Source organism: Panulirus ornatus, chromosome 20 (assembly GCF_036320965.1).
Source record: "Panulirus ornatus isolate Po-2019 chromosome 20, ASM3632096v1, whole genome shotgun sequence".
Lineage (NCBI taxonomy): Eukaryota > Metazoa > Arthropoda > Malacostraca > Decapoda > Palinuridae > Panulirus > Panulirus ornatus.
The window spans coordinates 45,176,490-45,203,043 of NC_092243.1; the positions used below are offsets into that span (position 1 = coordinate 45,176,490).

A 26,554-nucleotide genomic window follows, 5' to 3' on the forward strand; every position below is an offset into this window, starting at 1 on the left:
CATTCATATGGTTGTATAATAGCTAACACTATAACTACCATAGTAACTGCAGCTAGCATATTAACTAGCAATGCAACTGGTATGATAGCACTATAACTACCATAGTGAAGATGCAGCTAGGATATTAACTAACAATGCAACTGGTATTATAGCGTAACCTACAACTAGGATGATAACTAACACTATAATTAATGAAATGGTTAACACTGCAACTAGAATTATAGCTGACACTGGACTAGGATAATTGCTAGGACTGCAACTAGGTCATTGGCTAGTGCTACAACTAGAATGATAGTTAACACTGCAGTTGAGATGATAGCTAAACACTGCAGTTGAGATGATAGCTAATACTACAACTAGAATAATAGCTAACATTACAGTTGATTGCTAACACTACAACAAGAATAATAGCTAACACTGCAATTAAGATGACAGCTAGCACTACAACTAGAATGATAGCTAATATTCCAATTAAGATAATAGCTAACACTACAACTAGAATGATAGCTTATATTGCAGTTAAGATGATAGCTAACACTACAACTAGAATGATAGCTTATATTGCAGTTAAGATGATAGCTAACACTACAACTAGATAATGTGTCACTTGAGTACCAGATGACATAGTCAAGCAGTTAGTATTTAAGCTCACGTACTAGTCGGTGTCAGTAAAAGCCATGCTCACAGTAGACTGGTATATACAACCAGTGTTAGTGTCAGACACGTCAGCTGCACATAGTGTTTCACCAAACCTGGATAACTGCCCATATCATGCTGCTCTTCTGGTCTCACCTCAGGTCACGCTACGACACACAAGCTGCCCTGTTCTGTGCCTCAGGGTCAGGTCAAAGGTCGCGACTTTTTAGCCAGGAGTCGTTTGTGCTTTAGTGATCATTGGTCATGCTCTTGTATTTAGGGTTAGACTGTTTTACTCTGGTAACAGTCTCATACAGAAGTTGTTACAGTCTCATACAGATGTTGTGTCAGTCTCATACAGATGTTGAGCCAGTTTCATACATATGTTGTTACAGTCTCATACAGATGTTGTGCCAGTCTCATACAGATGTTGAGCCAGTCTCATACAGATTTTGTGCCAGTCTCATACAGATGTTGTGCCAGTCTCATACAGATGTTGTGACAGTCTCATACAGATGATGTGCCAGTCTCATACAGATGTTGTGCCAGTCTCATTACAGATGTTGTGCCAGTCCCATACAGATGTTGTGCCAGTCTCATACAGATGTTGTGCCAGTCTCATACAGATGATGTGCCAGTCTCATACAGATGATGTGCCAGTCTCATACAGATGTTGTGCCAGTCTCATACAGATGATGTGCCAGTCTCATACAGATGTTGTGCCAGTCTCATACAGATGATGTGCCAGTCTCATACAGATGTTGTGCCAGTCTCATACAGATGTTGTGACAGTCTCATACAGATGTTGTGACAGTCTCATACAGATGATGTGCCAGTCTCATACAGATGTTGTGCCAGTCTCATACAGATGATGTGCCAGTCTCATACAGATGTTGTGCCAGTCTCATACAGATGTTGTGCCAGTCTCATACAGATGTTGTGCCAGTCTCATACAGATGTTGTGACAGTCTCATACAGATGATGTGCCAGTCTCATACAGATGATGTGCCAGTCTCATACAGATGTTGTGCCAGTCTCATACAGATGTTGTGCCAGTCTCATACAGATGTTGTGCCAGTCTCATACAGATGTTGTGCCAGTCTCATACAGATGATGTGCCAGTCTCATACAGATGTTGTGCCAGTCTCATACAGATGATGTGCCAGTCTCATACAGATGTTGTGCCAGTCTCATACAGATGATGTGCCAGTCTCATACAGATGTTGTGCCAGTCTCATACAGATGATGTGCCAGTCTCATACAGATGTTGTGCCAGTCTCATACAGATGTTGTGCCAGTCTCATACAGATGTTGTGCCAGTCTCATACAGATGTTGTGCCAGTCTCATACAGATGTTGAGCCAGTCTCATACAGATGTTGTGACAGTCTCATACAGATGATGTGCCAGTCTCATACAGATGTTGAGCCAGTCTCATACAGATGTTGTGCCAGTCTCAGATGTTGTGACAGTCTCATACAGATGATGTGCCAGTCCCATACAGATGTTGTGCCAGTCTCATACAGATGTTGTGCCAGTCTCATACAGATGTTGTGCCAGTCTCATACAGATGTTGAGCCAGTCTCATACAGATGTTGTGCCAGTCTCATACAGATGTTGTGCCAGTCTCATACAGATGTTGAGCCAGTCTCATACACATGATGTGCCAGTCTCATACAGATGTTGTGTCAGTCTCATACAGATGATGTGCCAGTCTCATACAGATGTTGTGCCAGTCTCATACAGATGAATGGCTGTGAAGCGCTGACACCATTGGCAGAGTTGGTTGAGGATGTGATGCCCCAAACAACAGAGGAGTAACAGTGTTGCGGGAGGATGTGGTACCTCCACACCACTGAAGAGTAACAGTGTTGAGGAGGATGTGGTATCACCACACTACTGGAGAGAAACAGTGTTGGGATGTGGTACTCCACACTACTGGAGAGTAACATTGCTGAGGGACGATGTGGTACCCTCACACACCACTAAGGAGTAACAGTGTTGGAGAGGATGTGGTACCCCACACTACTGGAGAGTATCAGTGTTGGAAGGATGTGGTACCCCACACCACTGGAGAGTAACGATGTTGGGGGAGGATGTGCTACCCCATATCACTTGAGAGTAACAGTGTCGGGAAGGATGTGGTATCCCACGCCACTGGAGAGTAACAGTGTTGGGGAGGATGTGGTACCCCACACCACTGAGGAGTAACAGTATACGAGGAGGATGTGATACCCCACACCACTGAAGAGAAACAGTGTTGGGAGGATCTGGTACCCCACACCACTGGAGAGTAACAATGTTGGGGAGGATGTGCTACCCCATACCACTTGAGAGTAAAAGTTTTGGGAAGGATGTGGTATCCCACGCCACTGGAGAGTAACAGTGTTCGGGGAGTATGTGGTACCCCCACTACTTGAGAGTAACAGTGTTGGGAAGGATGTGGTATCTTACACCACTGGAGAGTAACAGTGTTGGGGTAGGATAAGGTACCCCACACTACTGGAGAGTAAGTGTTGGGGGAGGATGTGGTATCCCCACACCAATGGAGAGTAACAGTGTTGGGTTAGTATGTGGTACCCCACGCCACCGGAGAGTAACAGTGTTGGGTTAGTACGTGGTACCCCACGCCACCGGAGAGTAACAGTGTTGGGTTAGTACGTGGTACCCCACGCCACCGGAGAGTAACAGGGTTGAGGAGGATGTGGTACCCCACGCCACCGGAGAGTAACAGTGTTGGGTTAGTACGTGGTACCCCACGCCACCGGAGAGTAACAGTGTTGGGTTAGTACGTGGTACCCCACGCCACCGGAGAGTAACAGTGTTGGGTTAGTACGTGGTACCCCACGCCACCGGAGAGTAACAGTGTTGGGTTAGTACGTGGTACCCCACGCCACCGGAGAGTAACAGGGTTGAGGAGGATGTGGTACCCCACGCCACCGGAGAGTAACAGTGTTGGGTTAGTACGTGGTACCCCACGCCACCGGAGAGTAACAGGGTTGAGGAGGATGTGGTACCTCACATCACTGGAGAATAACTGTTTCGGGGGATGTGGTACCCCATACCACTAGAGTAAGTGTTAGGGCAGGGATGTGGTACCCTACACCAATGGAGAGTAAGTGTTGGGGAGGATGTGGTACCCCATACCACTGGAGAGTAACAGTGCTGTGGGAGGATGTGGCACCCCCATACCACTGGAGAGTAACAGTGCTGTGGGAGGATGTGGTACCCCCCACACCACTGGAGAGTAAGTGTTGGGGAGGATGTGGTACCCCATACCACTGGAGAGTAACAGATTGGGAGGATGTGGTACCCCACACCGCCAGTGAGTAGCAATACAACCCTTTGGCCATGATGACAGACCAGATCTCCACCGTACTCCATGAAAGCCTTACATTTCGCTGGTAACAAGAAGACTTCATCTCCCGCTCACTGCCTCGTCCGCCACCTGGCCTTTACCACCACCAAGAGAGAGACCAACCTGTGACGTTCTCTTATCAACAAACCTCACCAAGGCTAGGCAAGCAACTAGTCACCCATGAGATAATCATCATGGACGCTAGTTACCTTGGGCTGCAGACATGTCTCCATCCATCGCTGGCAGGTTTGTTCACTGAGCGTCGTCAGGCTACTGTAGGCTTCCCAGAGACCTTTACCCTCCAGAACCCGCTGACCTGCGCGTCTCACCAGGTGCAAACTAGGGATCCTTGTGCTGTCTGCTCCTTACCAGTGACGCCCTGATGGATCCTCCTACTTTACGGATACACGTCAAATGTTCTTCCATTGTTGGCAGCAGTTTTCCCGTCTTCATAGCCGTCTAGAACATCCTGAACAGACTGCAGGACTGGACCACCAGCCAAACACCCGGTCACCGTTAGGCAAATCACAACCAATCAAACATCACCTCAGCAATGAAGTGTCAGGAATAAACTATTATCTCTAATTATTATCATTATTATTATTATTATTATCATTATTATTATTATTATTATTATTATTATTATTATTATTATATAACCCAAAATAAAAAAGTGCTTACGACTAATTTGTTGTTATTAATGCTATGTTCTCTCCTGCTGCAGAGACCGGAGCGGCATATTCGTGACGCTAGTGGTAAGTCAGCCAGCCCACTTCCCTCTACCTGCACCCCACAGAACCATTCTTTATGTTTTTCCTTCTTCTTGCCGTCAAAGTGAACTCTTCCTGCTTTCCTAGCAATAACAGGAGAAGCCTCGTTTCCTACTTTCCTAGTAATAACAGTAGAAGCCTCGTAGGTATGAGAATTCTTATTGTTCCCTAAGTAAATAAAGTCAACCCACTCGGGACATTTCTGTCACCTGACGCAGTTCATCTGTCATACTTCGGCATAAGAGATGTTGACGGCTTCCAAAAGTTACCTTTACAGAGTTACACAATAATAAGTAAGAACCGAAGTAAGATAGTACAGTAAGCAGTGGTTATCGTGCCGTAGGTTTTACACAGCACCAGTTGGTAAAAGGCAAGGATATCGCGATGGGGAGTCTTCTATAACCTAGCCTAGCATAAATAAACGTTTCTGTGAGATTACTTGGATCACATTTTACTGAGAAATGAAGACTTCGTAAAACGATCAAGTCTGGTTCATGTCCAGGTATATCTTGTGGCGTTTTATTGTTCAGAACACTCTTATGTGTGAGACTTTTTATCACACGTAACACTTGGAGGCGAATATTCCCACTCAGTCCAGGTGCAGCTTGATCCCCGGATGGAGAGTGAGTTTGGCCTGAAGTTACTGCCTCCTGCAGAGGACACTCACACACAGGTATACTGACGGTGACATCGATAATAGCTAGTGAGAATAGTAGTGCACTAACCATGACGACAGAAGCGCATTAACCATTACAGTAGAAGTGCACTAACCTTGACGCCAGAAACACGCCGACAGTAACCTAAAGCATTCTCCCACATCCGCCACACTATTATCATATTTCATTTCTCCTTCATTGTGGCATGAATTTGCCTGGACTGTACGTGACCACGATGTATTGTGTCCACAGTATAAATCCTGCAGTATACTGATTTATAATGACACCATAATATGTCGTGTGAGGTCCGCCTTTATCAAGTGTCTCCCTCACCACTACCAGGAGCCAGGCAGCCCGGCGGCCCGCTCCTGCCGCATCCTGCAGGGCGACAAGTTGCTGGAGGTGAACGGATCCTCCGTCACCTGCCTCAGCCTCCATCACGTGGCCGCACACATCAGGGTGAGTCACTGCCGCAGCCTACACTAGGTGGCCGCACACATCAGGGTGAGTCACTGCTGCAGCCTACACTAGGTGGCCGCACACATCAGGGTGAGTCACTGCCACAGCCTACACTAGGTGGCCGCACACATCAGGGTGAGTCACTGCCACAGCCTACACTAGGTGGCCGCACACATCAGGGTGAGTCACTGCCTCAGCCTACACTAGGTGGCCGCACACATCAGGGTGAGTCACTGCCGCAACCTACACTAGGTGGCCGCACACATCAGGGTGAGTCACTGCTGCAGCCTACACTAGGTGGCCGCACACATCAGGGTGAGTCACTGCTGCAGCCTACACTAGGTGGCCGCACACATCAGGGTGAGTCACTGCCACAACCTACACTAGGTGGCCGCACACATCAGGGTGAGTCACTGCCACAACCTAAACTAGGTGGCCGCACACATCAGGGTGAGTCACTGCCACAACCTACACTAGGTGGCCGCACACATCAGGGTGAGTCACTGCCACAACCTAAACTAGGTGGCCGCACACTTCAGGGTGAGTCACTGCCACAACCTACACTAGGTGGCCGCACACATCAGGGTGAGTCACTGCCTCAGCCTACACTAGGTGGCCGCACACATCAGGGTGAGTCACTGCCTCAGCCTACACTAGGTGGCCGCACACATCAGGGTGAGTCACTGCCACAACCTAAACTAGGTGGCCGCACACACCAGGGTGAGTCACTGCCACAACCTACACTAGGTGGCCGCACACATCAGGGTGAGTCACTGCCACAACCTACACTAGGTGGCCGCACACAGGGTGAGTCACTGCCACAACCTACACTAGGTGGCCGCACACATCAGGGAGAGTCACTGCCTCAGCCTACACTAGGTGGCCGCACACATCAGGGTGAGTCACTGCCGCAACCTACACTAGGTGGCCGCACACATCAGGGTGAGTCACTGCCGCAGCATACACTAGGTGGCCGCACACATCAGGGTGAGTCACTGCCGCAGCATACACTAGGTGGCCGCACACATCAGGGTGAGTCACTGCCGCAGCATACACTAGGTGGACGCACATAACGTGAGTCACTGCCTCAATCTACACTAGGTGACCGCACACAACGTTTGTCACTGCCTCAGCCTACACTAGGTGGACACACACATTAGGGTGAGTCACTGTCTTAGCCTACACTAGGTAGACGCACACAGCGTGGGTCACTGCCTCAGCCAACACTAGGTGGACGCACACATAAAGGTGAGCCACTGCTTCAGCCTACACTAGGTGGCCGCATACATCAGGGTGAGTCGTTGCCAACACTCTCTCCGCACATCTCTCCAGACCAAACGCCCCATAGCTGCCACCATGTCATCCAGTACGCTCCCTCCATCTTCTTCACATCACTACCTGTCACCACTTCCCCATTTGTCCCCTTCACCGATGTTCCTATTTTCCCCTAGCTTTTCTGACACTGGTAATCTCTGTCCAAAACATTTTTTTTCATTCTCCCTCTCATTTTCTTTCTTTTTCAACCACTGCGCCTTCGTGTGTTCGAGGGAACTCGCGGAAACTTTTATGGAGCCCGATTGTGCTTAGTAAGCTCTCGTTTGGGCGTATTATACATGACAACGAGAGAGTGAATAGGAGAGAATGAAGCTGTCTTCGTTTGTTCCTAGCCCTACCTTACTGATGTGGGAAATGGCGAACAAATGTGGAGAAAACAAACAAAAAACTCCCCTTCTCGTAATTCAATTTCTAAAAGAGAAAACTGAAGGAACCAAGCGTGGAGTGTTATCCTCCTCGAACGCTAAGACTGGAGTGCCTAAATTTATGTGGATTTAACCAAGATGAGAAGAGAGGAGAAATTGATATGAAGTATGTTTGAGGAAAAAAACTGGATGTTCTGGCTCTGAGTGAAACGAAGCTCAAGAGTAAAGGGGAAAGAATGGTTTGGAAATGTCTTGAGAATAAAAGTCAGGTTTTGGTGAGAGGACAAGAGCTAAGGAAGGAGTAGCACTACTCTCGAAGCAGGAGTTGTGGGAGTGTGTGATAGAGTTTAAGGAAGTAAAGTCTAGTTTGATGTGGGTAAAACTGAAAGTGGGTAGGGGGAGTTGGGTGAGTATTGGTGATTATGCACCTGGTCATGAGATGAAAGATCATGAGAAGTAAGTGTTTGGGGAGCAGCTGAGTGAGTGTGTTAGCAGTTTTGGTGCACGAGACCAGGTATCATTAATGGATGATTTGATTGCGAAGGTAATATGGCAGTTGAGGGTATAATTGGTGCAGATGAGGTGAAGTGTTATTAATGGAAATGGTGAATAGTTTATGGAGTTGTGTGCAGACAAAAAGACTGGTGACTGGGAGTACCTGGTTTAAAAAGAGATATATACACAAGTTTACGTATGTGAGTGGGAGAGATGGTCAACGTGGATTGTTAGATTACGTATTAATTGACGTAATGTGGAGAAGGCGAGAGAACAAATGGGAACATCGGTGAAGGAGGCAAAAGGGAAACTTATAACAGGTAGTAATGGAGTGGAGGAGATGGTATGAGTATTTTGAAGGATTGTTAAATGTGTTTGACGATAGAGTGGCAGATGTAGGGTGTTTTGATCGGGATGGTATGTGAAATAAAAGTCATGGAGAGTGGTTTGGTGAAGAGAGAAGGGGTGATGAAAATATTACGGAAGATGAAATCTCGGAGGACAGCGGGAGTGGATGGTATTGCAGTTGAATTTACATTTTACATGAGGACGGCAGACAGCAGGAGGCCTGATTGGCCTACTACTGGGTTATGTGGTAAAAAAGAAAAAAAGAAAATAAGGTTTAACTTGACAAAAAAAATATAGTTCCGCTCAGCAGTTTTTAATCCATCACAAACTCCCGCTGCTGCACATTAGCCTTCTATTGTCCCTGTTACCGATGTCGTTTGTACAATTCATTTCTGGCGTTTCTTTCAGAGTCTATATACCTAGATTTATAAAATATTTGTCTGAACGACTTTTGAAGGTATTTATGATCTTAGAATTCACTACGTCTGACTGTAATTTATTCCAGTTTTCAACACACCCATAGGAAAAGAAGCTTTTTCCCACGTCCGTACTACACCTTTTAGCTTTGAGTTTATTCCATTTATCCTGGTAACCGTATTTTCTTTGTATTTCGAAAGATGTTCGTGATTTACCTCATCGAACTTGTTCAGAAATTTGAACACTTGGATTGGGTCGCCGCAAAGTCTATGTTTTTTAAGGGAGAAGAGATCCAATCGTTTTAGCCTATCTTCGTATACCAGATTTCTAAGGGATGGAATCAATTTTGTCACGTGTCTTTGTATTTCCTCTATTTTTTTCTCGTCTTTTTTATAGTTTAGAGACCAAAACCGGACTGCATATTCAAGATGTGGGCTTACTAGAGAATTGTGAAGTGTGAGAATTGTGCCTGGTGTCTTGTAATCTGTGTTCCTGACTATGAAACCTAACATTTGGTTGCCTTTTTTTACTTGCTGCTTGACAATGTTTACTGTACTTCAGATTGTTGTTTATGACAGATCTAACATCCTTTTCTTCGATTATTTTAGTTAGAGTTTCCGAATAGTTTGTAGTTGTAACGTATATTCTTGTCTCCAAAGTATATAACTTTACTCTTGTCAACATTAAACTTCATTTGCCATCAATCTGACCACTCTACTAGTATTTTAAGATCTCTTCGAATCATTACGCAGTCCCACCTTTTTACAGCTCTGCCTTCTACATTAGTATTGGTAACAAATTTGGAGATCTTAGATATGAGACCGCGTTTTAGGTCATTAGTGTGTATTATGAAAAAAAAACTGGGACTACGACCGACCCTTGTGGCACACCACCTGTTACGTCTAGCCAATCTGAAGCTTGGCCGTTTAATACTACACGCTGCTTTCTTCCTGTAAGCCAGTCTCTGCTCCATGTACAGAGTTCTTCACGGATTCTGTGTGCTTTGAGCTTATGTAAACAGTCTCTTGTGAAGAGATTTATTGAAAACCCCTTGGAAATCTAGATATACTACATCAGACGATACTTTTTCCGTCCCATTTCTGATGAATAACATAAAAGAATTCCAGCAATTTTGTCAGGCATGATCTGTTGCAGAAACCGTGTTGGTTGTTCGATATAATTTTGTGATCTAGAAAGTTAACAATTGTATCTGTTATTTTTCCATCCTTTTACCTGACACTGACGTAAGGCTAATTGGGCGGTAGTTCAACGCACTTTTTGTCTCCTTTTTTTATGTATAGGATTAACTTTTGCTAGTTTCCAGTCAGTTGGCACCTGACCATCCGATAGAGATTTGTTGAATATTTTTATTATGGGGTATATCAGCTGTCCCCTGACCTTTAAAAATCTTGGAGCCAAGTTATCTGGGCCGTTGAATGTTAGGATTTAATTGGTATAGATATCTAAATACTTCAGGGCTCTTTATTTCTCTAACTTTCAACTCTTCTTCATCAGATCCTTGAAACATTTTCTCTGGTTGCGGTATTTGAAATGTTTCTTTAATTGTGAAATCGGAGTTAAAGGAATTATTCAGCATGGCAGCCATTTCTTTGTTGTCAGTAGTTAGTGTGAAGTGTTCGTTTCGTAATGGTCCAATTCCTTCTTTTACTGTCTTGCTTTGTCTTATGTATCTAAAGAATTCCTTAGGATTATTCTTAACTTTCAAGGAAATTATTTTTTCTTCCTCGCGTTTATTCTGTCTTATGGCCCTCTTACACTCTCTTTGGATTTTGGTTAATTCCTGGCGATTTTCATCGTTCCCATTTGTTTAGAATTTCTTATATATTTTCTTTTGGCAAATTAGTCCTATTCTCCTATTCAACCATGATGGTTTAGATATATTACAAGTTCTCCTCGTAATTCGGGGAATATGTTTATTTTCAATCTTGAGTAGTTTGTTTTTAGAATTATACCACATTTCCTTCACTGTGTAAACGTCATGATGTTTTGTCCAAAATTAGTGCCGCGAATTTTGTGTCTAACGCTTTCAAAATTTGCCCCCCATTCTCCAAGTTTCTTCGTTAGCTAGACCGTGATTTCCTCTTTTGAGTAGTTTATCTCTATCGATAGGCCTACAGTTCTCATCCAATACTCTGCCAAGGCGGGTTTTCCCTATTCCATTTAATTGAAGATCATGCCTAGCGTACAGAGATCTGTCATGACTAAAATGGTCCCGCAGGTCTTTACTAAACACACTATCCTCCTCCCTACAGAAAGCTTCGATTCTTCTGTTTATCCCCAGCATTCTACTGAGGGAACAGGAATCGACGTCATACCTTGGCAGCGATCTCGGTATCATAAGCTTCCTACAATTTTCTTTGAACTTGCTAATAAGTTCCCTATACTTCGCTAATACTTCTTCCGATCTCCTATTAACTGCATTGTTTGTCCTCACCTGAACGACAAAAATCACATCCTCGGCATTGTTTGAGACTATGACGTCAAACTTATGTAAGACTATGTATTTTGATCTGTAGTGTCTAGGATGATGAACAGGTGGGTTTGCGCACACTGCTGCTCACGGCCTTTCTGCTGACAAGTTCACGTATGTAGTATGTATACCGGGGTCGACGTGTGTCGATGGACTGAACCAGGGCATGTGAAACGTCTGGGGTAAACCATGGAAAGTTTTGTGGGGCCTGGATGAGGAAAGGGAGCTGTGGTTTCGATGCATTACAGGCCCCACAGAACTTTCCATGGTTTACCCCAGATGCTTCACGTGCCCGGGTTCAATCCATTGACAGCACGTCGACCCCGGTTTACCACATCGTTCCAATTCACTCTATTCCTTGCACGCCTTTCACCCTCCTGCATGTTCAGGCCCCGATCACTCAAAATCCTTTTCGCTCCATCTTTCCACCTCCAATTTGGTCTCCCACTTCTCCTCGTTCCCTCCACCTCTGACACATATATCCTCTTTGTCAATCTTTCCTCACTCATTCTCTCAATGTGACCAAACCATTTCAAAACCCTCTTCTGCTCTCTCAACCACACTCTTTTTAATACCACATCTCTCTCTTACCCTTTAATTACTTACTTGATCAAACCACCTCACACCACATATTGTCCTCAGATATCTCATTTCTAGTACATCCAACCTCCTCCGCACAACTCTATCCATAGCCCACGCCTCGCAACCATTTAACATTGTTAGAACCACTATTCCTTCAAACATACCCATTTTTACTTTCCAAGATAACGTTCTCGACTTCCGCACACTCTTCAACCCTCCCAGAATTTTCGCCCCCTCCCCCAACCTATGATTCACTTCCTCTTCCATGGTTCCATCCGCTGCCAAATCCGCTCCCAGATATTTAAAACACTTCACTTCCTCCAGTTTTTCTCCATTCAAACTTACCTCCCAATTGACTTGTCCCTCAACCCTACTGTACCTAATAACCTTGCTCTTATTCACATTTACTCTCAGCTTTCTTCTTTCACACACTTTACCAAACTCAGTCACCAGCTTCTGCAGTTTCTCACTCGAATCAGCCACCAGCGCTGTATCATCAGCGAACAACAACTAACTCGCTTCCCAAGCTCTCTCATCCACAACAGACTGCATACTTGCCCCTCTTTCTAAAACTCTTGCGTTCACCTCCCTACCAACCCCATCCATAAACAAATTAAACAACCATGGAGACATCACGCACCCCTGCCGCAAACCGACATTCACTGAGAACCAATCACTTTCCTTCCTTCCTACGCGTGCACATGCCTTACATCCTCGATAAAAACTTTTCGCTGCAGCTAACAACTTGCCTCCCACACCATATATCCTTAATACCTTCCACAGAGCATCTGTATCAACTCTGTCATATGCCTTCTCCAGAATCATAAATGCTGCATACAAATCCATTTGCTTTTCTAGCTATTTCTCACATAGATTTTTCAAAGCAAACACCTGATCCACACATCCTCTACCACTTCTAAAACCACACTGCTCTTCCCCAATCTAATGCTCTGTGCATGCCTTCACCCTCTCAATCAATACCCTCCCATATAATTTTCCAGGAATACCCAACAAACTTATACCTCTGTAATTTGAGCACTCACTTTTATCCCATTTGCCTTTGTACAATGGTACTATGCAAGCATTCCGCCAATCCTCAGGCACCTCACCATGAGTCATACATACATCAGATAACCTTACCAAACAGTCAACAATACAGTCACCCCCTTTTCTGATAAATTCCACTGCAATGCCACCCAAACCGGCTGCCTTGCCGGCTTTCATCTTCCGCAAAGCTTTTACTACCTCTTCTCTGTTTGCCAAATCATTTTCCCTAACCCTCTCACTTTGCACACCACCTCGACCAAAACACCCTATATCTGCCACTCTATCATCAAACACATTCAACAAACCTTCGAAATACTCACTCCATCTCCTTCTCACATCACCACTACTTGTTATCACCTCCCCATTAGCCTCCTTCAGTGATGTTCCCATTTGTTCCCTTGTCTTACACACTTTATTTACCTCCTTCCAAAACATCTTTTTATTCTCCCTAAAATTTAATGATACCCTCTCAACCCAACTCTCATTTGCCGTCTTTTCCACCTCTTGCACCTTTCTCTTGACCTTTTGCCTCTTTTTTTTTTTATACATCTCCCACTCATTTACATCATTTCCCTGCAAAAATTGTCCATATGCCTCTCTCTTCTCTTTCACTAACAATCTTATTTCTTCATCCCACCACTCACTACCCTTTCTAATCTGCCCGCCTCCCACGCTTCTCATGCCACAAGCATCTTTTGCGCAAGCCATCACTGCTTCCCTAAATATATCCCATTCCTCCCCTATTCCCCTTACGTCCTTTTTCTCACCTTTTTCCATTCTGTACTCAGTCTCTCCTGGTACTTCCTCACACAAGTCTCCTTCCCAAGCTCACTTACTCTCACCACTCTTTTCACCCCAACATTCTCTCTTCTTTTCTGAAAACCTCTACAAATCTTCACCTTCGCTTCCACAACATAATGATCACACATCCCTCCAGTTGCACCTCTCAGCACATTAACATCCAAAAGTCTCTCTTTCGCGCGCCTATCAATTAACACGTAATCCAATAACGCTCTCTGGCCATCTCTCCTACTTACATACGCGTACTTATATATCTCTCTCTTTTAAACCAGGTATTCCCAATCACCAGTCCTCTTTCAGCACATAAATCTACAAGCTCTTCACCATTTCCATTTACAACACTGAACACTCCATGTATACCAATTATTCCCTGAACTTCCACATTACTCACCTTTGCATTCAAATCACCCATCACTATAACCCGGTCTCGTGCATCAAAACTACTAACACACTCACTCAGCTGCTCCTAAAACACTTGCCTCTCATGATATTTCTTCTCATGCCCAGGTGCATATGCACCAATGATCACCCATCTCTCTCCATCCACTTTCAGTTTTACCCATATCAATCAAGAGTTAATTTCTTACGCTTGACCACATACTCCCACCGCTCCTGTTCCAGGAGTAGTGCTACTCCTTCCCTTGCTCTTATATATATATATATATATATATATATATATATATATATATATATATATATATATATATATATATTATTATTATTATTATTTATTCATTTTGCCTTGTCGCTGTCTCCCGCGTTAGCGAGGTAGCGTAAGGAAACAGACGAAAGAATGGCCCAACCCACCCACATACACATGTATATACATACACGTCCACACACGCAAATATACATACCTATACATCCCAACGTATATATATATATATATATATATATATATATATATATATATATATATATATATATATTTTTTTTTATTATACTTTGTCGCTGTCTCCCGCGTTTGCGAGGTAGCGCAAGGAAACAGAAGAAAGAAATGGCCCAACCCCCACCCCCCATACACATGTATATACATACGTCCACACACGCAAATATACACACCTACACAGCTTTCCATGGTTTACCCCAGACGCTTCACATGCCCCGATTCAATCCACTGACAGCACCTCAACCCCGGTATACCACATCGCTCCAATTCACTCTATTCCTTGCCCTCCTTTCATCCTCCTGCATGTTCAGGCCCCGATCACACAAAATCTTATTCACTCCATCTTTCCACCTCCAATTTGGTCTCCCTCTTCTCCTCGTTCCCTCCACCTCCGACACATATATCCTCTTGGTCAATCTTTCCTCACTCATTCTCTCCATGTGCCCAAACCACTTCAAAACACCCTCTTCTGCTCTCTCAACCACACTCTTTTTATTTCCACACATCTCTCTTACCCTTACGTTACTCACTCGATCAAACCACCTGACACCACACATTGTCCTCAAACATCTCGTTTCCAGCACATCCATCCTCCTGCGCACAACTCTATCCATAGCCCACGCCTCGCAATCATACAACATTGTTGGAACCACTATTCCTTCAAACATACCCATTTTTGCTTTCCGAGATAATGTTCTCGACTTCCACACATTCTTCAAGGCCCCCAGAATTTTCGCCCCCCTCCCCCACCCTATGATCCACTTCAGCTTCCATGGTTCCATCCGCTGCCAGATCCACTCCCAGATATCTAAAACACTTCACTTCCTCCAGTTTTTCTCCATTCAAACTCACCTCCCAATTGACTTGACCCTCAACCCTACTGTACCTAATAACCTTGCTCTTATTCACATTTACTCTTAACTTTCTTCTTCCACACACTTTACCAAACTCAGTCACCAGCTTCTGCAGTTTCTCACATGAATCAGCCACCAGCGCTGTATCATCAGCGAACAACAACTGACTCACTTCCCAAGCTCTCTCATCCCCAACAGACTTCATACTTGCCCCTCTTTCCAAAACTCTTGCATTTACCTCCCTAACAACCCCATCCATAAACAAATTAAACAACCATGGAGACATCACACACCCCTGCCGCAAACCTACATTCACTGAGAACCAATCACTTTCCTCTCTTCCTACACGTACACATGCCTTACATCCTCGATAAAAACTTTTCACTGCTTCTAACAACTTGCCTCCCACACCATATATTCTTAATACCTTCCACAGAGCATCTCTATCAACTCTATCATATGCCTTCTCCAGATCCATAAATGCTACATACAAATCCATTTGCTTTTCTAAGTATTTCTCACATACATTCTTCAAAGCAAACACCTGATCCACACATCCTCTACCACTTCTGAAACCACACTGCTCTTCCCCAATCTGATGCTCTGTACATGCCTTCACCCTCTCAATCAATACCCTCCCATATAATTTACCAGGAATACTCAACAAACTTATACCTCTGTAATTTGAGCACTCACTCTTATCCCCTTTGCCTTTGTACAATGGCACTATGCACGCATTCCGCCAATCCTCAGGCACCTCACCATGAGTCATACATACATTAAATAACCTTACCAACCAGTCAACAATACAGTCACCCCCTTTTTTAATAAATTCCACTGCAATACCATCCAAACCTGCTGCCTTGCCGGCTTTCATCTTCCGCAAAGCTTTCACTACCTCTTCTCTGTTTACCAAATCATTTTCCCTAACCCTCTCACTTTGCACACCACCTCAACCAAAACACCCTATATCTGCCACTCTATCATCAAACACATTCAACAAACCTTCAAAATATATATATATATATATATATATATATATATATATATATATATATATATATATATATATATATATATATATATACACACACACACACACAGACATATACATATATGCACATGTTTCACATAATTCATACACATAATTCACATAATTCATACACATAATTCATACTGTCTGCCTTTATTCATTCCGATCGCCACCCCGCCACACATGAAATTACAACCCCCTTCCCCCTCATTTGTGCGAGGTAGCGCTAGGAAAAGACAACAAAGGCCCCATTCGTTCACACTCAGTCTCTAGCTGTCATGTAATAATGCACCGAAACCACAGCTTCCTTTCCACATCCAGGCCCCACAGAACATTCCATGGTTTACCTCAGACGCTTCACATGCCCTGGTTCAATCCATTGACAGCACGTCGACCCCGGTATACCACATCGTTCCAATTTATTCTATTCCTTGCACGCCTTTCACCCTCCTGCATGTTCAGGCCCCGATAACTCAAAATCTTTTGCACTCCATCTTTCCACCTCCAATTTGGTCTTCCACTTCTCGTTCCCTCCACCTCTGACACATATTTCCTCTTTGTCATTCTTTCCTCACTCATTCTCTCCATGTGACTAAACCATTTTAAAACACCCTCTTCTGCTCTCTCAACCACACTCTTTTTATTACCACACATCTCTCTTACCCTTTCATTACTTAATCGATCAAACCACCTCACACCACATATTGTCCTGAAACATATCATTTCCAGCACATCCACCCTCCTGCGCACAACTCTATCCATAGCCCACACCTCTCAACCATACAACATTGTTGGAACCACTATCCTTCAAACATACCCATTTTTGCTTTCCGAGATAGTGTTCTCGACTTCCACACACTCTTCAAGGCTCCCAGAATTTTCGCCCCCTCCCACACCCTATGATTCACTTCCGCTTCCATGGTTCCATCCGCTGCCAAATCCACTCCCAGATATCTAAAACACTTCACTTCCTCCAGTTTTTCTCCATTCAAACTTACCTCCCAATTGACTTGACCCTTAACCCTACTGTACCTAATAACCTTGCTCTTATTCACATTTACTCTCAACTTTCTTCTTTCACACACTTTACCAAACTCAGTCACCAGCTTCTGCAGTTTCTCACATGAATCACCCATCAGTGCTGTATCATCAGCGAACAACAACTGACTCACTTCCCAAGCTCTCTCATCCACAACAGACTGCATACTTGCCCCTCTTTCCAAAACTCTTGTATTCGCCTCCCTAACAACCCCATCCATAAACAAATTAAACAACCATGGAGACATCACACATCCCTGCCGCAAACCTACATTCACTGAAAACCAATCACTTTCCTCTCCTCCTACACGTACACATGCCTTACATCCTCGATAAAAACTTTTCACTGCTTCTAACAACTTGCCTCCTACACATATATTCTTAATACCTTCCACAGAGCATCTCTATCAACTCTACCATATGCCTTCTCCAGATCCATAAATGCTACTTACAAATCCATTTGCTTTTCTAAGTATTTCTCACGTACATTCCTCAAAGCAAACACCTGATCCACACATCCTCTACCACTTCTGAAACCACACTGCTCTTCCCCAGTCTGATGCTCTGTACATGCCTTCAACCTCTCAATCAATACCCTCCCATATGATTTACCAGGAATACTCAACAAACTTATACCTCTGTAATTTGCGCACTCACCTTTGTCCCCTATGCCTTTGTACAATGGCACTATGCAAGCATTCCGCCAATCCTCAGGCACCTCACCATGAATCATACATACATTGAATAACCTTACCAACCAGTCAACAATACAGTCACCCCCTTCTTTTTATAAATGCCACTGCAATACCATCCAAACCCGCTGCCTTGCCGGCTTTCATCTTCCGCAAAGCTTTTACTACCTCTTCTCTGTTTACCAAATCATTTTCCCTTACCCTCTCACTTTGCACACCACCTCGACCAAAACACCCTTTCTCTGCCACTCTATCATCAAACACATTCAACAAACCTTCAAAATACTCACTCCATCTCCTTTTCACATCACCACTACTTATCACCTCCCCATTAGCCCCCTTCACTGAAGTTCCCATTTGTTCCCTTGTCTTACGCACTTTATATATATATTTATATATATATATATATATATATATATATATATATATATATATATATATATATATATATATATTTATATATATATATATTTTTTTTTATTTTATATTTATTATACTTTGTCGCTGTCTCCCGCGTTTGCGAGGTAGCGCAAGGAAACAGACGAAAAGAAATGGCCCAACCTCCCTCCCCCATACACATGAATATACATACGTCCACACACGCAAATATACATACCTACACAACTTTCCATGGTTTACCCCAGACGCTTCACATGCCTTGATTCAATCCACTGACGGCACGTCAACCCCGGTATACCACATCGCTCCAATTCACTCTATTCCTTGCCCTCCTTTCACCCTCCTGCATGTTCAGGCCCCGATCACACAAAATCTTTTTCACTCCATCTTTCCACCTCCAATTTGGTCTCCCTCTTCTCCTCGTTCCCTCCACCTCCGACACATATATCCTCTTGGTCAATCTTTCCTCACTCATTCTCTCCATGTGCCCAAACCACTTCAAAACACCCTCTTCTGCTCTCTCAACCACGCTCTTTTTATTTCCACACATCTCTCTTACCCTTACGTTACTCACTCGATCAAACCACCTGACACCACACATTGTCCTCAAACATCTCATTTCCAGCACATCCATCCTCCTGCGCACAACTCTATCCATAGCCCACGCCTCGCAACCATACAACATTGTTGGAACCACTATTCCTTCAAACATACCCATTTTTGCTTTCCGAGATAATGTTCTCGACTTCCACACATTCTTCAAGGCCCCCAGAATTTTCGCCCCCTCCCCCACCCTATGATCCACTTCCGCTTCCATGGTTCCATCCGCTGCCAGATCCACTCCCAGATATCTAAAACACTTCACTTCCTCCAGTTTTTCTCCATTCAAACTCACCTCCCAATTGATTTGACCCTCAACCCTACTGTACCTAATAACCTTGCTCTTATTCACATTTACTCTCAACTTTCTTCTTTCACACACTTTACCAAACTCAGTCACCAGCTTCTGCAGTTTCTCACATGAATCACCCATCAGTGCTGTATCATCAGCGAACAACAACTGACTCACTTCCCAAGCTCTCTCATCCACAACAGACTGCATACTTGCCCCTCTTTCCAAAACTCTTGTATTCGCCTCCCTAACAACCCCATCCATAAACAAATTAAACAACCATGGAGACATCACACACCCCTGCCGCAAACCTACATTCACTGAGAACCAATCACTTTCCTCTCTTCTTACACGTACACATGCCTTACATCCTCGATAAAAACTTTTCACTGCTTCTAACAACTTTCCTCCCACACCATATATTCTTAATACCTTCCACAGAGCATCTCTATCAACTCTATCATATGCCTTCTCCAGATCCATAAATGCTACATACAAATCCATTTGCTTTTCTAAGTATTTCTCACATACATTCTTCAAAGCAAACACCTGATCCACACATCCTCTACCACTTCTGAAACCACACTGCTCTTCCCCAATCTGATGCTCTGTACATGTATATATATATATATATATATATATATATATATATATATGTATGTGTGTGTGTGTGTATTTTGATATGTATATGTATGTATATGTGCGTGTATGACGCGGGAAATAGTGATTAAGTATAATAGATATAGATAAATGAATATATATATATATATATATATATATATATATATATATATATATATATATATATATATATATATATATATATATCTTCTAGTGTGTCGTTGAACACTTAACTTTGTCAGCCACTTAGACTAAATTTTGATCACGACGGCACTACCGTTGTGTAGGACAACACGAATCTTGAGCACCACGACACGACCCTTGAACACGGTGGTAGTCACGGCACGACCCTTGAGCAAGACAGCACGACACTTGAGTAGGACGACACGAACCTTGAGCACGACGACACGAACTTTGAGCAGGATGACACGAACCTTGAGCACGACGACACGAACTTTGAGCAGGATGACACGAACCTTGAGCACGACGACACGAACTTTGAGCAGGAGGACACGAACCTTGAGCACGACGACACGAACTTTGAGCAGGAGGACACGAACCTTGAGCACGACGACACGAACTTTGAGCAGGATGACACGAAGCTTGAGCACGACGACACGAACTTTGAGCAGGAGGACACGAACCTTGAGCACGACGGCACGAACTTTGAGCAGGATGACACGAACCTTGAGCACGACGACACGAACTTTGAGCAGGATGACACGAAGCTTGAGCACGACGACACGAACTTTGAGCAGGATGACACGAACCTTGAGCACGACGGCACGAACTTTGAGCAGGATGACACGAACCTTGAGCACGACGACACGAACTTTGAGCAGGAGGACACGAACCTTGAGCACGACGACACGAACTTTGAGCAGGAGGACACGAACCTTGAGCACGACGGCACGAACTTTGAGCAGGATGACACGAAGCTTGAGCACGACGACACGAACTTTGAGCAGGAGGACACGAAGCTTGAGCACGACGACACGAACTTTGAGCAGGATGACACGAAGCTTGAGCACGACGACACGAACTTTGAGCAGGAGGACACGAACCTTGAGCACGACGGCACGAACTTTGAGCAGGATGACACGAACCTTGAGCACGACGACACGAACTTTGAGCAGGATGACACGAACCTTGAGCACGACGACACGAACTTTGAGCAGGATGACACGAACCTTGAGCACGACGGCACGAACTTTGAGCAGGATGACACGAACCTTGAGCACGACGACACGACTCGAGCACAATGGGACGACGATTGGCCCCTTGGGTATGGTAGCCAGGCCACCATCGTACTATTATGTGTCAGACCAGTGATGATCATTAAGAGGTGATGTTACCATGACATTGGTGACCTCCACTGACTGTGAGGTGCAGGTGTTGGTGGCCATAATGTGTGGTGGTGTGTGTACAGAGCTTGGTGGGACGGGTGGTGATCGTGGTGGGGCGGGTGCCCGCCCTGGCACGGGCCCTACACGAGTGGTCCCACAGTCAGCCCCCGACGGCCCGTGGGCCCACACGCCTTCGCATTCACACCTGGTCACACTCCACCCCCCACACCAGGTCAGTGGTCCCTCCCGGGTATGTCTAATACCTGCCTATATGACATCCATTATGCTACCGGTCTCCTGTGTACATATTTCTGCATGATTGACCACTAACAACCCTTCATGAGCCATTCCTTAACTGTATGGTTGTCAGCGCATCTTTTAACATACATACTTACTAATGGAGCAGTTTACCCAGTACCCCCTTCCTTCCTCTCCAGTAAACAAGGTCAAAAAGGCCATTTTTGCTTCAAGATACTAGGCCCTTCAAGGCCCTTTTTCGTCTAACAATGTGAGTTGCAATATTCCTACTGAATTTTCTGTCATGATAAGTCATCATTTATCTCCACTTACGTAAATAGACCCTAGTGAACAATTGCCCAAGTAATGATCATTTCTTAAAAGATGCTCTGGTGGCTGTAGCCTCTCCACTTTAGGTAAGCCTTGTAGTGCCTGCAGGTTGGAGGTGCAGGACCCAGACGTGGAGGACGTGCACGAGGGATGGCGGCCACTGCTGACGGGGAGGCTTCACACACACACCACGACACGCACCACCAGGCTCCCTCGACCTCCCAGTCTCCTGCATGTCTTGCGAAGATCGCTACGCGGCCACACCTCACACTCCACGCGCACCATCCTTCACAGGCCAGACTCGCCACAGCCACACTTGTGTGGCACAGAGGTCGTCTGTACCGACGATAGTGAGTCTTGTGGCTCCGACAAACCCTTCCTATCCGAACTTCAAGTCACCAGTTTTTAAGAACTAAAGACAATCTGTAAATATGATAAAATGGCACATTAAACCTGATATTTACACAAATAAAGTTTTACTTATGTATGTATACCTTTCATGCTCTCACTACATCATTCCTAGTTGATGGGATATGAACAAAAGGTAGAAAGCCTCTCTCTCTCTCTTGATAGAAAACTTCCTCACATACTCTTTATGACGTCATGATAATGGTTTCCTTCGTCAACACAGTGGAAGACAGTGTGGCTTCCTGGGGTACATTAACTGGATGCCCTTGGATAAGGCTGCCACGAAAACTGGATTGACATTAAGTAGATTTCCTTTGGTAAGGCTGCCAGGAACACTGGAGTAACGTTAAGTAGTTGCCCTTGGGTAATGCTGATACTCTCTGTATTAACAGTATAGTATCAAACCTTCAGAAGACTTTGCTCTTACTAACAACGCTTCTAGATTTAGTGTAGAACTATTTACTGTAGGTGAGTCATGGATCCCACGGGACCCTCTAGCTGTGTCCTATATGTCTGTTGGGAAAGTCGGTCTAGGGAAAATAGAATGGTAGTGAGAGAGGCGCCTTTAACATAAGAGAAAAATAGACATAAAGCCATCACTAGATCAGCCATTAACGAAGCTAAGGCATTTAACAACGTAACAGACAGACAAAGCAGGATTCTGAGTTGGTCTTGAGTCTGTAATATTATCAGTGGATACACATAATCAATGACCTACATACCGTGAGCATGACAGTGTTGTGGCTGAAGTTCCCAACATGGATAGTTTAGTACAAACATCCCTGAAGACAGCACCCTTTACCACTACCCTCAGGTGTCATGACCCGACCTTTAGAAAAGTCAAAAGCCAAGCCACCATAGGAAGCTTATGATATCGGGAATGCTGCCAAGGTATGATGTAGATTCCTGTGCCCTCAGTAGAATGCTGGGGATAAACAGAAGAATCGAAGCTCTATGTAGGAAGGAGGATAGTGTGTTTAGTAAAGACCTGCGGGACCATTTTAGTCATGAGAGATCTCTGTACGCTAGGCATGGTCTTCACCTAAATGGGATCTGGAAAGCCTGCCTTGGCAGAGTAACATAAGAACATTAGGCCTTTTATCGATAGCAAATCACGGTCGAGCTAACGAAGGAACTAGAAGAGTGGGGGAGGGCGATTGGGTAGCTGAGGGAGATAGGTCGGTGCGGGGGGAATCAGGTCAAGTAGGGTCAGTTGGGGACAACTCAGGTAGTATATGTAGTGGGTTGAAATAGCTACAGGTCACCTCAGGTGACTTTTAGTACCAAGGCTGGTAGGGTCCAGTGCGCCGGGGGGGGGGGGGGGGGGGGGGGTGTCAGAGTAAGGCGGCGAACCCGAAACAGATGGAGAGCCGTCTGTCTCACGCAGACATTAACAGTGATAATACAAACGCGCATAACGACAGGAAAAAAAATCAGTCAGGAAATCGACTCTAAGGAAAATAAGTTTGATATACACAAGTGCCCGGAACATCATTACGAAACGATATGAGCTCATATTCTATGCAGTCACTGAAAAACCGAACATTATTGCAATCTCAGAAACATGAGTAAACTGAGAATAAACACTTAAACGCCGAGTTAGCAATGACCGGATACAAACTGTTTACGATAGATCGCTTATACAGGGTAGGTGGAGGATTTTTTATCTACGTTGATAACATTCTAAGTGCTTTTAAGATAAGCAAAGTAGGCACACACACGGCTATCTTTATATTGACATTACCGACAAGTTCAAAAGTAAACTGCTACTCGGTGTTATGTACAGACCTTCTAAGCAGAAAGACTACAGTAAGATGTTATACAATGAAATCAAAACGATAGTAAATGGTAAAGAGGTTGTAATAGTAGGAGACTTCAACAGTCCAAGCATGAACTAGAACACGTTAACAAGTGACCGAGAGGAAGCGAGCTAACGGAACTGATTGAAGACGCTTCTCTAGAACAACTGATTAAAAAATCAACTAGAGGTAAAAACATTCTTGAGCTTGTCCTCACCAGTGACACAAACTTAATCAGCTCTTGCGAAGTAGGCGAGAGTTTGTCAATCAGCGATCACAGTTTGATTGAATTATGAGATATATAACAACAAACTCTTGATCCCAGATTACAGGCGAGCAGATTTTGAAAACTTTAAACACGAAATTCGCAATACCAATTGGAGAAAACTTGTTGACGTCACACAGTGGAGAATATGTGGAATAAATCTAATAACACTACTCGAAATTGAAAATAGTCATATTCCACGAATTACGAAGAAAACTTGCTATATTTCTAAACCATCATGGATGAATGGCAAAATAAAAGGACTAATTTGCCAAGAGAAAACATACAAGAAATTCAAATCGATGGGAACCGATGAAAGTAACCAGGAGTTAACCAAAGTCCAAAGAGTGTGAGAAGGTCATAAGAGTAAAAGCGAGGAAGAAAAAAGAATTTCCTTGAGAGTTAGGAATAATCCTAAGGAATTCTTTAGATATATAAAACAAAGGAACAGAGTAAAAGAAGGAATTGGACCATTACGAAACGAACACGACACACTAACTTCTGACGACAAGGAATGGCTGCCATGTTAAATTATTCCTTTAACTCCGTATTCACAATTGAAGAAACATCTCGAATACCGCAACCAATGAAGATGCTTCAAGGATCTGATGAAGAAGAGTTGAAGGTTAGAGAAATAAAGAGCCCTGAGGTACTTAAATACCTGGACCAATTTAATCCTAACATATCCAACGGCCCAGATAACTTGGCTCCAAGATTTTTAAAAAAAAGGTCAGGAGACAGCTGATATACCCCATGACAAAAATATTCAACAAATCTCTATCGGATGGTCAGGTGCCAACTGACTGGAAACTAGCAAATGTTACTATTATGCATAAAAAAGGACACCAAAAAGTGTGCGTTGAACTACCGTCCAATTAGCCTTACGTAAAATGGAAAAAAATGAGATAAAATTGTCTCGTTTCTAGATCACAAAATCATATCGGACACCCAACACGTTCCCCAATAGAAGATTCTACCTGACGAATTTGCTGGAATTTTTTTTATGTTATTCATCAAAATTGGGACAAAAAAATACCTCTGATGTAGTATATCTAGATTTCCTAAAGGCTTTCGATAACGTACCCCACGGGAGACTTTTACATGAACTCAAAACACACGGAATTGGTGAAGAACTCTGTATATGGATCAGAGACTGGCTTACCGGAAGAAAGACATCGAGCTATCATGATACGCCCGTTGTCTGTCTTGGACAATCACTTGTTTACCAAATGGCGTCTTAGCTACGTCTCTTCGTTGTATATCAACTGACATATTTCAGGTATCTCCCCTGATGATGTGATTATTACAAGAAAGTGGACTTGGGAACTTATCGTTTCATTTTTCCCTTGGACTCACTGGATTATACTTGATCGCGCAAAATTGTGATCCTTTCCAATATATATATATATATATATATTTTATTATACTTTGTCGCTGTCTCCCGCGTTTGCGAGGTAGCGCAAGGAAACAGACGAAAGAAATGGCCCAACCCCCCCCCCCATACACATGTATATACATACGTCCACACACGCAAATATACATACCTACACAGCTTTCCATGGTTTACCCCAGACGCTTCACATGCCTTGCTTCAATCCACTGACAGCACGTCAACCCCGTTATACCACATCGCTCCAATTCACTCTATTCCTTGCCCTCCTTTCACCCTCCTGCATGTTCAGGCCCCGATCACACAAAATCTTTTTCACTCCATCTTTCCACCTCCAATTTGGTCTCCCTCTTCTCCTCGTTCCCTCCACCTCCGACACATATATCCTCTTGGTCAGTCTTTCCCCACTCATTCTCTCCATGTGCCCAAACCACTTCAAAACACCCTCTTCTGCTCTCTCAACCACGCTCTTTTTATTTCCACACATCTCTCTTACCCTTACGTTACTCACTCGATCAAACCACCTCACACCACACATTGTCCTCAAACATCTCATTTCCAGCACATCCATCCTCCTGCGCACAACTCTATCCATAGCCCACG

The 26,554-nt window shown here is 44.1% G+C and overlaps 1 protein-coding gene across 5 annotated transcripts in view; it reads left to right on the plus strand.

Moving 5' to 3' along the window:
* LOC139755803 (multiple PDZ domain protein-like) overlaps nt 1–22,547 on the plus strand; it is a 252,211-nt gene extending 229,664 nt beyond the window's left edge. For 4 of the 5 annotated variants that reach the window (XM_071674417.1, XM_071674421.1, XM_071674418.1 and 1 more), the window contains 4 exons: nt 4,717–4,747; nt 5,761–5,877; nt 21,606–21,754; nt 22,189–22,547. In XM_071674417.1, the coding sequence (XP_071530518.1) occupies nt 4,717–4,747; nt 5,761–5,877; nt 21,606–21,754; nt 22,189–22,498 (607 nt within the window). In that variant the 3' untranslated portion in view covers nt 22,499–22,547. The remainder of the gene's footprint in view (nt 1–4,716; nt 4,748–5,760; nt 5,878–21,605; nt 21,755–22,188) is intronic. The other variant, XM_071674422.1, reaches the window with a different exon arrangement.
* Nucleotides 22,548–26,554: the final 4,007 nt, after the last annotated feature.